A 16,436-nucleotide genomic window follows, 5' to 3' on the forward strand; every position below is an offset into this window, starting at 1 on the left:
TGGAAACCAACCATCATGGCAACATTGCATGGTACTGAACTAGAAGTTCTTCTAACAGCCTTTTTGAAAGTTTTAATTACAGTGGCCATTTTCTTTCCAAAACCAAAGGTTGTTTTGCTTGGTTTTGTTTGGCATGGGTTTTCTATCTGCTTATGTGTGTCTGTTTCACGTAGAAGTCCCTGAGTATAACTGGGTCACGAAAGTGAAAATAGATGGTGTTGCTATTGGCAGTGGTTGTGAGGGCATCTGCAATGCATACGTGTTTATAACATCCTATATTACCTGCATCTTCACTGGATGTGTAGGAAGCAGTGAAGCCTCCATATGGCCTGGATCCATCCGTGAAATAAATGACTTCCATGGTATTTCCTGAAGATTTGATCTCGTTGCTTCCATTCACACTGCTACACAGCTTCGCAAGCTGGGGTGAGTTACTTCTGAGGCCATTGAGTACCTGTTGGAAAAACAGTTTAACATTTAGACACACAGTCCATCTCACTAAATATGTTACAGTCCCAGCCCAGGCACACTTCCTTCTAAGGAAACTTAGTGCTAAAAGGAATGACTTAACAATAAGGGCTCAGGCTCCTAGCCCAGTGCCACAAACCACTATGCTTCCCAGAATGCATTTTGTGGCCACGGGGTCACTTCACCAAATGGAAATACTGTAGTAATGCTCTCCTGCCATGTAGTAACAAATGTAAAACTGCTGTACTCTTTGCAACTGGTAACCGTGCTCTAAATGTAAAGTAGATATTCCAATATGCTTACATCTTAGTTCACAGAGTTCACTGATGGGCAGTTTTTCTTAACAATGCAGCAGGACCTTTGATATTTGGAGTGAAGGCTTAAATGCCAGTCTCTGATGATTTCAAGTATATAATGACTCAAATATTCTTAAATGCTTTGAAAAGTAATTTTTAAAAATCAATCTCAATATCAATAATTCTTTCCTGATTACTAATGGATTCAAGCTTCAATTTTTTTACTAATTTAAATTTTAAAAAATGGATCAGAGTACTGTTCACTCCAAAAATACTAAACAATAACTCTAGTTATGGACATAGTTATAACAATTGGCAAAGCACTAATTTGCTTCTGTACAAAATCAACTGAAGGTTTTAGCATGCCTGGTTTTCACAGTTGAAGAAAAATCCAGCAGTAACTAAACAAGATTGATTGAATGATTGATATTCCTGTGTTTAGAAAGGATTTGAATGGCTTACAATTAGAAATAATGATTTAGAATATGACATTAAAAGCTCTAGAGGAGAATGTATCCCATAACAAAAGATGTAAGTTTTTTTTGTTTTTTTTTTAATTTACTACAATTAATCATTAAATTTAGCTCTGGGAGCTTCTGGTTTAAAGTGTCTTCCGGCTCACAGGACCAGACTCAGCATTCCCTATCATTTTCTGAATGCAAACAAAATGCCAGGCTCTGCTAATCACCCACGGGGACTACCTGATTGAACTAGCACAATAGCCTCACAAACACATGATATTATCCCTGCTTTCCAGATGAAGACATTAGAATTCAGACAGATTATGCAATTTGCTGAAGTTCAAAGAGCTAGTAATAGTAGAACTGGTATTCGAGCCATCCCTCTAATTCCAAACCATGAAGTAATGCGTAAGGAAACAGAAGATGACAAACATTTCAATAAACTGCGGGAAACAGGAATGTGTAACACCTGCCACAATCAAAGGGGATTATTAGCAACTACAGGCTAATGGAACACGCTGGAAACCATGATCGATGACATTTATCCCTACCCCACTGTCAGCCTTGAACTTAGAAACACAATGACTGACAATCGTGCAGGCATCCATGTACCACGTGAACTCCTGCATTTAGAAGCAACTAGTGTGATGCTTCTACTTCCCTCTTCCATTTCTGTTTGTACTCAGTAACTGCAACTCACAGAAAATGAGGTAGGAAGTAGGCATATGAGATTAGGACAAGCTCTACAACTTGCTATATGCAGGAATAAAATCAGGCACACGGCTCATTGGAGTGCACACTGGATGGTGTAGCTTTTCCTCTTCTCCATCTGGACAGAATGTCAGACAGGCAGCTGGATTTGGAGGAATTGTATGCTTAGGCCAGCTGGGTCAGATACTAGTCTAGACGCAGTGCGTTTAAACCTGTAGGTCTTAGGAAGTCTTCCTTCCTCCCTCTTCTCCTCCTTCCTTTGGTCTCTGTCTGTCTGTCTGTCTGTCTGTCTGTCTGTCTCTCTCTCTCTCTCTCTCTCTCTCACACACACACACACACACACACACACACACACACACACACACAAGTTCTCAGGTGAAAAAAGGGTGAGCAGAGGGCAAGCCTCATCCCTTTGGTTGGAGCAGAGTGAAGAAGAAATAAAACAAACATTAAACCTATAAAAATATATTTCAAAGGAAAGGAATGTGAACATCATATTAAAGATTCAGAAAAGAAATTCATTCTGAAACTGTTTTTGCTGAAGTGTTAACCTCCCCAGGAGAAAAGACCTGTAGATAGGACATTTGTAGTTTCCACTAATTGAATGGCCAAGGTCACCTCTCTGTCACCTCCCATGAAGCCAACATGTCGACAGCTCCTGTCATGCACACGGAGCTTCCCATCTCCATTTAGTACTTTATTCTTAAATATAAATGAACAGTCAAGGGTCATCAGACCTTTAGAGAAACATCTAATGTCAAAGGCAGAGACCAATACACGTAAATAGGAAATAGGAACATAAAGGAAATTCACGCCAAAAGAAGTAACATACTTCAAAACTATGATTCATATAGTCATATATATGATATTTAGAAATATATAATATATTCAAAGAATAAGGGTAAAATAAGGACAATTCTAGGTATATATATTCTCAAAAACTTTATCACCCATGTCCACTTCCTTAGGAAGCTACAAGAACACATGCTTCACCAAAAGAGGAAATTAACCAAGGGAAATGCTCATATCATAAAACCAGGTACCCAGCCCAGGAGAGGAATGAAGAGACTAAGAAATTTGATGGTGAATAGAAATCCCAACATGACAGCTGGCATCAGGCTTGCAGCTGATGGACAGAGATTCAAGGACGGATATTGCTAAGGAAAGTGAATAAAAATGATAGATGTGTTTTATTATAGAAGGTAGGGATGGACACCTGGAGTAGTGGAAAGTGTGTGGAAGAATTAGTGATGCATAGAAAAACCAAGAAAATGCAAAAAGAATGTTATTATTACTTGGAAAAACAAAAGCAAATGCTACCACAGTACATTACGTGGCTTAGGTGGGAATGGTGCTTACAAAACCATAACACATAAACAACACCTTTGACATAGTATTTTGGAAGAAAGTTGGGTGAGTATGTGAAGTGTGCATATCCGTTGTGCATTTGTGGTGGTGGTTGTGGCTGGCTTGTGAAAAGAGCTAAATCCTCATCTTCCATTGTTGGATGTAGATAGATTATGTCTAAGACTGAAAAGTAAAGAAGTAGCAGAAGAGGAATATTATTTTGAAATAATGACGGAAATTCCACAAGAAGTAGCTAAAAGAGTTGAAAGTGGATGCCTTTGGCATCTATGATTCAGAGATGGGGAAATGAGAAGACGTGGTTTAGAATTTGTGGTTATTATGTAAATTTTATTTTAATTATTTGAGTTCTAGAACTATGACCCTTCTTCTTATCTTTCCTGTAGGGGGTATGTGAATATTCTGCTGGTAAGGTTCTTTCTTTCTTTCTTTCTTTCTTTCTTTCTTTCTTTCTTTCTTTCTTTCTTTATAAAATTTATCAGGGTGACAATTGTTAGTAAGGTTCTTAATAATCATTACATTCAATATGATGTTAACTATGGAAACAATTTTAAAAAAACTATTAGCATATACATCAAAATTTTAACAATGTGTATAGAATTCCAAGTACTTATATATATATATTTTTCTGAACTCTCCCAATTTCAGTCAATAAGCATCCATTATATTTATAATCAGAAAAATAGATTAAAATTAGTATACAAATGAATTTATGTCACATGGTTACAAGTACATAATATTTTTCATCGCCAAGAAAATACTTCAAAATATGGGATAGTGGGAGTAGTTAATTTTTCCCTACATCATCCTTTTCTCTATATATTCATTCAGTAATAGGAAAAATGTTCCTTTAAAATAAGCAAGTGTAGTCCAACATTTCCTGGCTTTCAAATAAAACATATTTTTTTTCCAATATCTGATGAAAAACAACATTTTAGTCCTTCAAATATTAGAACTTGGCAAATTGGAAGCTTGAATATGATCATTTTAGGGCAATGAAAAATGGTCGTAACATACAAAGATGTTTCATGTTTTTGAAATTCACTACCCAACAGGAGACAATTAAATGGAAAACAGAACTGGCTTGTTTCTAAAATGATAAGGATGGTACTTCCACTACGCATTCATTCAACAACTATTGTCTCTCTCTTATGTGCAGGGCACTGGGGATTCAGCAATGAAAGAAACTAAGTGCATGTCCTAATGGAACTCACATCCTAGTGGAGGAGCAGACAATAAACAGGCAAACAAATACATATGTGGAATGTCAGCTGGTGTGAAATGCTATGAAAATCGCAAGGAGAAAGGGAGAGGCCACGGTGGGGTCTACGTAACGTGGGGTGCTTACGGGAGGCGTATGGATCAATCATTTGAGCAGAGACTGGAATGAAGTGAGAGAGTGAACCTGGCAGCCATCTAGACTGAGGAAACAGTGCATGTGAAGTGGGTTATGGGAGCATCTTAACACATTCAAGGAACCTAAAAGAGGCCAGTGTGGCTGCATCCTGGGGAGCAAAAGAGGAGGGGAGTTTGGGATAAGACACCAGGGTAGGAAAAGGAAGGGGCGGCCAGCGGGCCACTGTAAGATTTGGGACTTTCCTCTGAGTGAGAAACATAATCTAATTTATGTTTGCACCCATCACAATGGTTGCTGTGATGAGACTACACAGAGACAAGTGTGGAAATAGGAAGACCAGTTGGAAGTTATTAAAATACATCTAAGTGCTTGGGGATGATGGTAGTAGTGGAAATGATAAGTAGTTAGAGTCTGGGTCTTTTTCAAAGATACAGCCGTTGGGACTTGCCTATGGATATAATATAAGATGTGAGAGAAAGGACTCCAAAAGAGACATCAAGATTTTTGACCTGAGCAACCAGAAATTTGGAATCATTACTGACTTAGATAAGAAAGACAGAGTAAAGGGCAAGTTAGGTGGGGAAATACAGTAAGATTCATCTACAATCACAGCAGTACATACGCATATAGATCTGTCATTTCACAGTGACTCTTCTTTCACACTCACAGACTTTGCTTGCTTTTGCTAAGGGAAGCTAAGAATGCTGAGGGTGTATCTGAAAGCATTTGAGCTGGGCCGCATGGAGTGCAGGCAGCCATGAACTTCCGGGGTAGCCTTCAGTACTTCTGGCAGAGAACAGTCGTCACACAGGAACACTCATCTGCTTCAACTTTTGGTGGTGGCTTGTTCTGTGACGGACCCCATTCAGCCACGTGCTACCTACCAAAAGGCTTCACTTTTCTCTGTTTACCCAGTTTTGTCAAGTGCAATGATCACTGGCTTTTAAAATGTATCTTACCTGTGACCCTGATGTATGTGGTGACAACTAACAGTCTCTTAAAACAGCTTTTACCAATATGGCGGTTTACCGTGATTTTGTTCTATCTGAAATACTAGAATTTGTCTGAGTTACAGGTGCACGATGGGAATACTCCTGACCTAATTTTCTGACTATGATTTATGAGTCAATAAACTTAAACAATGGAAAAGAACATTCCTGACTGCACAGGACACTTACCGTCACATGCTCACTGGTGCAGGATGGATGAGCTTCCAGCCTCAGGTTGTTAAAAGTTAGGGTGACCCGTCTTCCTTCCTGCACGGTGATTCTCCACACACAGACCCGGCCATGAGGATTTGGGTTTGGGTAGTTGGGAGATGTAAATATTCCAGTGGGGCCCTGGAGATCCCCACCACACTCTGAAAGGGAAAAACAAAACAAAACAAAACCAAGAAAACATCCAATCAAATCAACCGACAACCCCTTCTATAAGGAATGTATTCAAAATTAAAGCATTTTATTATCCCACCAGACAAAAACCATTGCTCTTATTTATCACTATATGTAGGTGAGGACTTATACAGAACATTTGTCTTGACTTTGATCTTTAATATTTAATCTTTGTTTCCAAGCATGAGAGCTCACTGGCAGCATTTTATCATCATGGCCCAAGAAATGTGAGAAACCGATACATGTGGTAGTCTTAGAGTCAGGAAAACCAGAGGGCTAAAGTCATCATCCAATTTTTTCAGACAAGATCTGTATTTCACTTGCGTTTGTCAGGAAATTTGGAACGCAAATCTCGAATAAGTGTAGGACTAATGGACTGGCTTTCTTCCAATGAGTAATGCAGTACAACTCCCATCCCCTTACGTCTCTCACAGCACTAGTTCCCTTCCTTTGTAGCATTGATCACAGCTTTGATTTTTCGCTTATTGGTGTGACTATTTGATTAATGTCTGCTCTCAAACTGTAAGGTCGAGAAGACAGGGGTCATGTTTTGTCCATCTGTTATAACACTGGGGCCGAGCATGGTGTCTATCCAGTGCAGGTGCTCAATAATACCAGGGTGCCAAAAAAATGTATACACATTTAAGAGATGTTATCTATATATTACTTTTGAAGTTGAATTGCATTACAATAGCAATGTGTAGTATGATGTTCACTGAAAAATGGCGTTAATCAAATGAATGCTAGTGTCACCATGTAGCAGGCAGGAGAGTCAAAGAAAATGGCGGAAGCACGGTTGTCATTCAAAGAGTGCAAGACCATTTTGAAGTGGTATTTGAAATTCGAGAATGTGGTGGAAGTACAATGGCAATGGAGGCGTGAGTGTGCAACAGCACCTCCAACACACCTAACAATTGCACACATCCATGAGAGTTTGGTACAGTGTGAAGAAATTGAAACAGCATATGCAGTGACACAAGTGGACACTTTGGTCAACGTTGCTCAAGCAGTAGTTTGCCGTCATCAGAAGCGTCAGGACGCTGATAGTAACCACTTTGAGCACCTCTTGTCATTGCAGACGTCAAACATGACTTATATTCATCTTTTGTTACTGGTATATATTGAGTATTACAGTTTTAATACAGTTTTTTCCTTTCTTAAAATGTACATACATTTTTTTTGGCACCCTCTGTATATACATTTTTTTTAGTGACTCAATGAACTTACCTTCCAAGCTGGATTCAAACCGTAGTCTGAATCCTGAGGCAGTAAGAGATCCATCTGTGACAAACCTGACCAAAGCTACATTGCTAGAAGTGTCTATGCTGTCAGGAATGGTGTTTCCACAGTATCTGCCCAGTACATTTCCTGTGAGAGTCAAATAATGATGAAAATTTAACTGCTACTTGAGGCGTTCTACACGTATAAAGAAAATAATAAAAGACAAGACCCTGCCCATAAAGAAACGATAACCTCTGTCAAGAGAAGCAGGACAAACATGAATAAAAATAGATATATTCAAACACATGAAGACGTTTAACAAAAACTGCAACCAGTTAGGGTGAGGGCATCCCAGCACAATGAGGAAGGCTAGCTCATTTGGTTAAAGAAATGGTGTGAGGAAATAGAGTGACAAGTGGCCATCACATACCATTTCCAGACTACATTACCCTTTCCTCTCCTTACACTACAGGATGCCCTTCAAATAATTGCATATGGCACTGGAAGGTCTCAGAAGGAAGTGGATACCTTCCCAATATAGGCTCTCTCAGTGTGGTCTCCAGGGGCTTTGGATGCCCACTGTACATGGGTGAACCAAGAGAGAGCAAAGCTGGCACTGCCCAGAGCTGATGGCTCTGTGCTTCTTCGCAAAGAATAGACCCAGTTTTACCTATCTTGGAAGTGAGGAAACTTCAGAGGTTGAATGAGTACATGTGAAAATAACACCCCCAGAAGACAGCAGACATATTTCACTGACCAGAGGCGCGGTTTTCCCAGATCTCCACAAAGTCTTTTTCACAGCCAGAGGAATTCTGAAGGTTAAAGTCTTCAAAATGGATGGTGAGATAGTGTCCTAAGGGACCCTGGAGATGCCACTCACAGAATAAGTCATCTATATATGGAAGTGTTGGATATCCGATGCTTTCGATGACACCACTTTGCCCTGTCACTCTTCCCCCACACTGGGCTGCAAAAAAAAAAGCAATATTCTATTATAGTTTTTTTTTTTTTTTTAATTTCACTAGGGTGTTTGACAACTTTGTGCCAAGTGATTATGAATTGAAATTTTTAAAATTCTGAAAATGTTTGATTAGTGCTTCCCTTAACATCGGAAATCTACCACTGAAGTGAAGAGAAATGATACCACACTTTCCGTCCATAAACGAGAAATGGAAGACTGGAATACTGATGAAGGACATGTTCTGTAATGTATCTTTAATTCTCTTGGGAAATCACATAAGAGTTAGTGGTTGCAAGTAGGTTTCATTTCAAGAACCAACTGCCAGATTGATAGGGTCAGCCTAGTACTCTGTGTTGGTGATTCTGAAAACTGAGTCCAAGTTCAGCTGGAAAGGGAGCTGTGCTTCATTAGTGATGCCTGCCATTTCTAGTTTAACTATCAAATACACGTTTTCGTGCAGTAACTGATATCTCAGGGCCTTGAAAATTACTATTCAATTATTTCTCATTAGCTGGATCTGATGGATTGAATTATATACAATTTGCCTCAGGCTATGGAACAGTCTATGATGTAGGTTAAATAGTCTTAACAACTAGGCTTTCTGAGGTTTGACTGTATTAAATATGTTTGGTGCCCAGACCCACATTCGATTCTACATAATGGCGGCCATATTATAGTGAATCTTCAGTATGCATACTGTTTGCTCATTTCTTAAGTACGGGAATCAAAACAGTGAAGAGACATTCACTGTTTGTCTATTGAATGATTGGCAGTACAGACTGAGGGGGAAAATATCTCGGTTATCTATTAATGATGAGGAATTCAAAATCACTGTTCTAAATATAGTTATTCATTACTAAAGAGTTTTACTATTTAAAACAATATTATACACATTTTATGGTAAGAAGAAACAAGAATTTGATTTAACTGAATATGTTTTCCACAGACAAGTTAGGAAAAATGCAAAACATTCATGTTTACTAAAAAGAGTGCTTTAAAATGGAAATCACAGTAAAAATTTAAGTTGATGAATGACTTTGTTTTTAAATATTTATATTCTTTATCTTTTTATCACTAAAATAGTTGTTAAAATTAGGCAGATAGAAAGACTTTTTAAAAATTTAATTAAAAAAGGTTTAATGTATTTATTCTATCACCGCTTATTGAATATGAAAAGTGTTGTTACCTATAGAATACTTGGCCTTGAATCCCACATGAGTGGAGCTGTTGTCAGACCGGAATCTCAAATATATCATCTCTCCTGAGGACAGCTGACTGCTAGGCAAAGATGTCCCACAAAACTTGGAAATCATTGGTGCGTTTGAATCAGCTCCGTCTCGCAACTCAAGATAATTAGATGTACAGCTAAAGTGGAAGGAAATTCTGTTTACTATATACAGACAATTGTTTTGACATATTTTTCTATAAAAGACTTCATTAACTTTCTCCAAGGGCGTTGTTAAATCATTATGCTTGGAGCACAAGACACTACAACAGTCATTTTAAACAATATGTCACTTCAGAATACTGTATAATCTTTTCCCTAATCACAACATATCCTTTAGTTAGCAGTTCGAGAAGATAGGTTGTACATTTACGGCATTGAAAATATTTACTTGCCTTCCACATTCTGTGTTAGTTTCACAAACATAAAAGTCATTCTTAAGTTACCCCCTAGGAGTATCAAAAAACAAGTTTTTGTTTCACATGATGATTCAACACATTGAAGTTGAGGGTCCTTATGACTTTGATTAAATTTAGTTTGAAATCTTAGCTGTAGAAATCATATCCCGCTCTATTTAGTATATACCCCTCAGAGACCTAGCCTTTCCCCCGATAACCAGCAACCCCGAGGCAGCAGACAGTAGCTCAGACCTGACTAAGGATCATGGTCCATATCTCGCGCAGGCTGATGGTAACATCTTGACATAAGTTACCTTTCAGTTCCTGAGCCCTAAGGTGGAAGGATTCCCTGGCTACTTTCCCGTGAGACAGGACAGAGGGACTCTAGAAACGACATCAGAACTTTCCTCAAGACCTGAAGACATGACTCATTACCCTTACCTCACCTCTGACCAATCAGCTCCCAGCACGACCCCAAACCACCAACCTGCAATGTGTTGTGATTTTGCTCTATAGAATCTGTAACCTACACCCCATTGGGGAATTTGGGCTTTTGAGCATTAGCTTCGCGTTCTCCTGGGAGGCACCAGGCATAAGAAAATAGCCAGTATTTCCCCACTGTAATTCTCAGTGTTCAGTGTTTGGCTCTGCTAGCACTGGGTGGGAGAACTCTTTCTGTTCTATAACAACATTTCACATGACAAAGCCAACATTTCACTTGACAGCTCTGTGACCTGGGCTAATGGAGAGTCTCAGCTGGAATTTTCTGTGTCCATAAAAGGCAAGTATTTACGCAATATTTCTTGAGAAAGTCAATCAGCCAATTAATGCTCAGTGAGCAGGAGAGCGGAATTATATGAGGTGCCCAGAAATGGTAAGCAAATCTCTTGTATCTAAGTTTTGTACCATATACGTATTCATACAAATGTGTACATGCTTTTGGAAAATGAAGAAAAAAATACAGATTTTTTTTCCAGTCTATGTAGTTATTACCTTTGTGTACAACATAGTAAGACTTACTTTCTGGTGTGTAATCTTTCAGAATTCTTATTAAATCGAGATTAGGAATTGTACTGTACTTGCTTTAGTCCTGTTTCTGACACTGGTGACCCCTGGTGTCACATAACACAAATTCCCATTTGTTAGACAGAAATTTTATCATTTATGACACTGAGGATGGGGCTGGGCAAATAAATACTCATCTACCAGAGACAGTATACGTTTCCTGTGGGAGGAAGAACAGATCACATAAATCTCAAACAGCCATTCTCAGTGTCTCTTGGAGGACATGCATAAGATCACGTGGGATAATATCTGTGTACATAATGTGCCCAGGTGACAGGGCAGTGATGAGCAGGCAATGTTTCCAGGCTGGAGGCATTAAGCACTTCCCTTCTCCATCCCTAGATTTCCTGTGTGGTCTATATAGCTCAGAAGAGAAGCAGGAAATTATTTTGAGACGTGACGGCTGAAAAATACTAACTCTGGGTAGGAGAAAAATTCGATGGAGGTGACCTACTTGGGTGTGACTTCAATACTGAATTGATCTTCAAACTGCAGCCTTACGAGCTTTCCGGGAGGAGCAGCGATGAGCCAGATGCAATCAGCATGCTGGGGATAATTGTCAGGGTGGTTGGGGGAGGTCACGTATCCAGCAGAATCCGCATCATGGATGTAGATATTGCCCCCACAGGCTGTCAGAAAACACAGTTAAATCAATCTACAGTCTGGACAAAGAGGGTTACTGTCAACTGCCATGATCATTTTTAAAAGTCACTATCTGTATTTCCAATCTCAATTTCCTTTCATCTGAAATTATCCTCATTTACTTTTTTAAAAAAATTATTAAATTTATTGGGGTGACATCAATTCGTAAAATTATATAGGTTTCAAGTGTCCATTTCTATAATACATCATCTATATATCGCATTGGATGTTCACCACCCAGAGTCCATTCTCCTTCCATCACTCATTTGTTTTTAAACAAATAAATTCTGCATTTGCTATCAAGGGCATTACCAAGTACGTCACTTTCTAATTTGCCAAAGTATATATTCTGTTTGGAAATTTCCTTCTTCCTTAAAGCCAACAAAATGCTTACGGTGCTCAGTGTAGACAGTAGGACGCGATGGGGGCACCACTATACATCCCCCCTATAGATAAGCATACAAATGCACTAGCTCTTATGCCTCTTGACTGTTCAGTCCAGTACAATGATGCAGAGTCCTGGTCTTGATATGTTTAAAAGACTAAGCAGATGTATACTTGCACAGCTCTGTGGGCATTCACTCATTATGTGTCTTTGGGATACAGATGTGTTTGAAGAGCAAGAGATGAATGGCGTGAGAGAATTTATTAGTCAGTTTTTGCAAGAAGACAAAGGAGCTTTTTATACTTTTCTAAAAGACCAAAGTATTATGTAAAAATAGTTTCCTTTTGTAAATGAACATGTTTTTGGCAATCTCAGCAAACAAACCAAGCAATAAACTGCATAAACTGGGTACTTACAATGCCAATGAAATTAACCTGTTTGATAACTTAACCTTACAATGACCAGATCTGCTCAATTCTATTAACATTTATTTCTGCTATTATTCAACCACTTGTCATATCCTGCGTTCTGTCATCACCCAGAACTGCAAATTCTTCTGAATGCCGTCATCTCCCTCAACGCTGGTCTTTCCTTCAGACTCTCCTGGCAAAATCTCAATTCCGTGCCTGTATTCAATTTAGGCCATTCATGGAGATTGATGCCACTACAAACGCAAGTTCTCCACTCTCAACATGGCCAAGCAATCCTCTTGTTTTCTAATATACATACAACAGCTACTTGAAACGTGACTATAGTCCCTAAACCCTTCATTCTCCTTATTCTCTCTTGTGTCTCAGCACACGGTTTTGAGTTCTCCTTTAGAAAGAAAGCAGAAGAAATCAGATGAGAACTCCTTGATTTGTTACCATCCTTACTAAATTCATCTGTAGCTCTACCCTCCTTTGTTTTCTCCTGTACACTGTCTTCCTGTATCTCTCTGTTGCGCTCCCATTCCATTCTGTCTCCTCAGGGATCTTGCCCTATATAATCCCTCCACTTACCTTATGATTTTAATCTCTCTCTTCCTCTCTCTTTCTCTCTCTCTCCCTCCATCCTAGCCCCTCTACTCCTTGCTCCTTTAAACTTTCCATACGCGTATATCACAAGCTCAAGTAACTCACAGGAGTCATTTCCTTTACTTCCTCACCACCCTCTTTCTTCGCCCTCTTCATCCTCCCTTCCCTATTCAACCCTAGGAAAGCATTCCCTTCCAGGTCTCCAATCACCTCCCAGTTGAGTACCAGAAGGTCTTTTGTAATCTTTATTCTACATCCACAGCATTTAACACGGTTGGCCCCATCTTTCTTCTTCACATTTTTGCCCTTTTTTCTTGGACATTGAGCTGTCCTCCTCCTCGTACCCTCTCACCGTTCCTCCGCTGGTCCTTGCATGCCTATTTCCAGGTCTCTCCTAGCATCGCTGGAGATCCCCAGAGTCTCTCTGTTGGCCCTTCAGCTTCTCAATCTAAATAATTTTCTTAGTAATGGTATCCACCCTCATACCTTAAACTACAACCACTCTGCTAATGATTGCCATATTTTAGATTCAGTTCAGATCCCTGTTCTAACATTCAGACTCCCATTCCAGCAGCCTATGGGTTATCTCCAGTGGATGTAATTCAGAGATTTCAAACTGAACATGATTTTCTACTAGGTCCATATATAAGTGAATGATAATATCATCTCTCCTTCTTACTGACTCCCTACCCATCTTCACTACCTTATTTTTCTCCTTAATACTTTTTACCATATGACATACTATATATCTCACTTATTACCTATGTTTTAACATAAAATTAAGCTCCATGAGGACATGGATTTTATCTGTTTACTGCTATATCCCCAGGAGCCAGTATAATGTCTGTCACATGGCAAGTTCTTAATATAATGTCTGCGGGATAAAGGGTCCATGTATCCAGAAACCTACGGGCCATCTATGGTGTCTCCCATCCCTTGCCCCCTTGCCCACACCCAACTGACCTCCAAACCCACTCAGTTCCATGTTTATAGTATCTCCCAATATGCCCTCTCTTCTACATTCTTATTGTCATTGCCTTAGTTCAGAACCTATCGTTTTTTCCTGAATGACTTTCATCTGGTCTCTCCGATGTGTTTTCAGTGCTGCCCCCACACTGATCATGCCTCTCATGCTTTGGATGAAAACCTTTCAAGGGCTCTGCACTGCCTTTCAGTTAAGCTCCTCACTCTTCACGGTGGCATCTACAGCACTTAGCATTAAGATTCCTTCCTGCTTCACCATCACATTTACTTCCTTTGGACTCTATTCTCCAGCAGTATTGAATTCTTTCAAATCCATGCGTATGGCTTATGATGGCATAACCATTGAGAGTTTATATGTTGTCACATCTTTTCCTCACTGATTGGCAAATCCCTGTTCAACTCCTTCCTCTAGGCGCCTTCTCTGATCCTTTAGGCGAGGCTAAGTGTTTCTTTTACATGTTCACACAGCTCCTGATACATTCATCTATTGGGCAGTTACCATGCCATGTTCTAACTACACTTGTGTGTGTCCGTCTTCTCCGCTGTGCTGTAAACTCCTTGACAAAACTTGTTAGTTTGCAAGATGGGAAATGCCTTGTAAACGTTTGGTTAGTTATTAATAATCCAATTAATAATGTGAAAATAAAAAGCGTGGAACATAGGAACATGGAAATCTCAATCAACCATACTGAAGGAGTATCCCTGGGGAAAGCTGGGACAGAAGTAGGCACATTTGGTGTCACAGGTTGTTCCCCAAGCACCATATGTTAAAGGCTGAGAAATGGTTGTGGCATAGAAGTGGGTGTGGTGGAAAGATAGCTGGAGGGAAGTGGAAGGCTGACTGTAGTTAGGGGAAATGGTCAAATTAGAAAGCTGGGAGGAAAGAGAGCGATCACAGCCTTGGGGTTGCCCAGCAAAAGGTTTTAAAATCAAAAGACCTTAAAGCCCAATATTAAGGACAGAAAGATGGGGAGAAGGTAATGGCCATACCATTTGTGCATGAATAGAGGGTCCACACAGGAATAAAAGAGTCATCGCACTTGCAAATAGACCCTTAGTGCATCGGACCTCCCACTAAATGTTGTCTTTAAAAATATAATTCAAGACTGGGTCCAGCATGGGTAAAGGTGGAAAGGTCGAGCTCAGTGCAGTGGGCTGACTCTCCTCACCAGACACAGGTACTATTACTCTACACGGTCTCAGCGCCAGGTGAAGTCCCGCTCCATCAGGACTCAGCAGCAAAGCTTGGCAAGGAGACAGGAAGGGATGAGAAACTCCTGACCTATATTGTAATGGTGCTGGGTTCCCAGAGCTGTGTCTTTAAAGGCTCCTTCCAAGTATCAGCGCTGTGTGTGCTGGGAAGTGACGGGAGTCCATTCCCTGTAGTGGAACCCACTCAAGCTATTAGATGATTTTCTCTGTCACTTAGTGGAGACTTATTTCTTCTCCTTTCCCAAAATGAAGAAAGTATACTGACATTTTAAATTTCCGTATTTTGGAGAATGTGCAATAAAACATATGGCTTCATAGATGCATATGTACTTTGAAATATATTCAGGAATCTGAGATTGAGATAATAGGATTATCCTGAAATCCATATTATCTAATTTGGTGGGACAAGCAGACATTCTCTCTACTGATACTACTCCCTTGAAGCTCTGGTTATCTACTTATTTATCAAATTAAACATTATATAAAAATAAATCTCACAAAAATTAAATCATTACAGTGGAATTAAATATAATTAAATATAATTATAATCAAGTGTAATTAAGTAAAAATCACTACTGTAATATATAATTAAATGGGTAATAATAGAATCAGAGGATTATGTTTTTATTTAAAAAAGAAACATACCAATGATTGCAAAACAATGTAATGATCATTCTTACAATGTTTCTATAACTGAATGCAACTTAGAATTAGACATTTTATAATGGAGAAGTCTAAGGAATTTCAGAGCAACATTAAGATCAGTTCAATTTATATGAATGGAGAAGTTTACTTTGTCCATTCTCTCATTATGCGGCCTTGGAACAATCTAAGCCTCATTTTACTGTGGAATGGGAACAAGGATCCCTTCCTTAAAAAAAAAATCACGATGAGATAGTGCATGTGTCAATCATGAACTAAGTGCTTGCTAATAGGCAGCTATTTTTATTAACATTATTTCCCTTACTTTAGAAAAGAAAGCTTTACATATTTTTTTTCTCAGTCTATTTAAACAAGGAAGACCAAGCAATGGCAGGAAAAGTACAGATATTATTCTCAATGAAAATACTTACCTAAACTCTTTGCCTCGTATTTGATCTTAAATCCTTGCCCTCTGTTACTATTATCAGAAATAAACTGAACAAGCATTTGATTATCTGAGGTGAACAGTGTGGATGAAGGACGGCTGCCACAGAAATGACCACTTCCTCCATGAGGTCCCAAGGGTGGAGAATAGATATCAGGTCCGTTTTTGAGCTGTAAACACAGATTAAAATT

General features: G+C 39.2%; 1 protein-coding gene across 1 annotated transcript in view; it reads right to left on the bottom strand.

Moving 5' to 3' along the window:
• CUBN (cubilin) overlaps positions 1-16,436 on the bottom strand; it is a 238,602-nt gene that overhangs the window by 68,204 nt on the left and 153,962 nt on the right. Inside the window, exons 43-49 of the mRNA XM_074324816.1 lie at positions 16,232-16,415; positions 11,374-11,548; positions 9,418-9,596; positions 8,028-8,237; positions 7,277-7,417; positions 5,837-6,018; positions 283-454 (exon numbers count right to left, since the gene is read on the bottom strand). Of these exons, the coding sequence (XP_074180917.1) occupies positions 283-454; positions 5,837-6,018; positions 7,277-7,417; positions 8,028-8,237; positions 9,418-9,596; positions 11,374-11,548; positions 16,232-16,415 (1,243 nt within the window). The remainder of the gene's footprint in view (positions 1-282; positions 455-5,836; positions 6,019-7,276; positions 7,418-8,027; positions 8,238-9,417; positions 9,597-11,373; positions 11,549-16,231; positions 16,416-16,436) is intronic.

The sequence above is a fragment of the Rhinolophus sinicus genome, linkage group LG02 (genome assembly GCF_036562045.2).
Source record: "Rhinolophus sinicus isolate RSC01 linkage group LG02, ASM3656204v1, whole genome shotgun sequence".
NCBI lineage: Eukaryota > Metazoa > Chordata > Mammalia > Chiroptera > Rhinolophidae > Rhinolophus > Rhinolophus sinicus.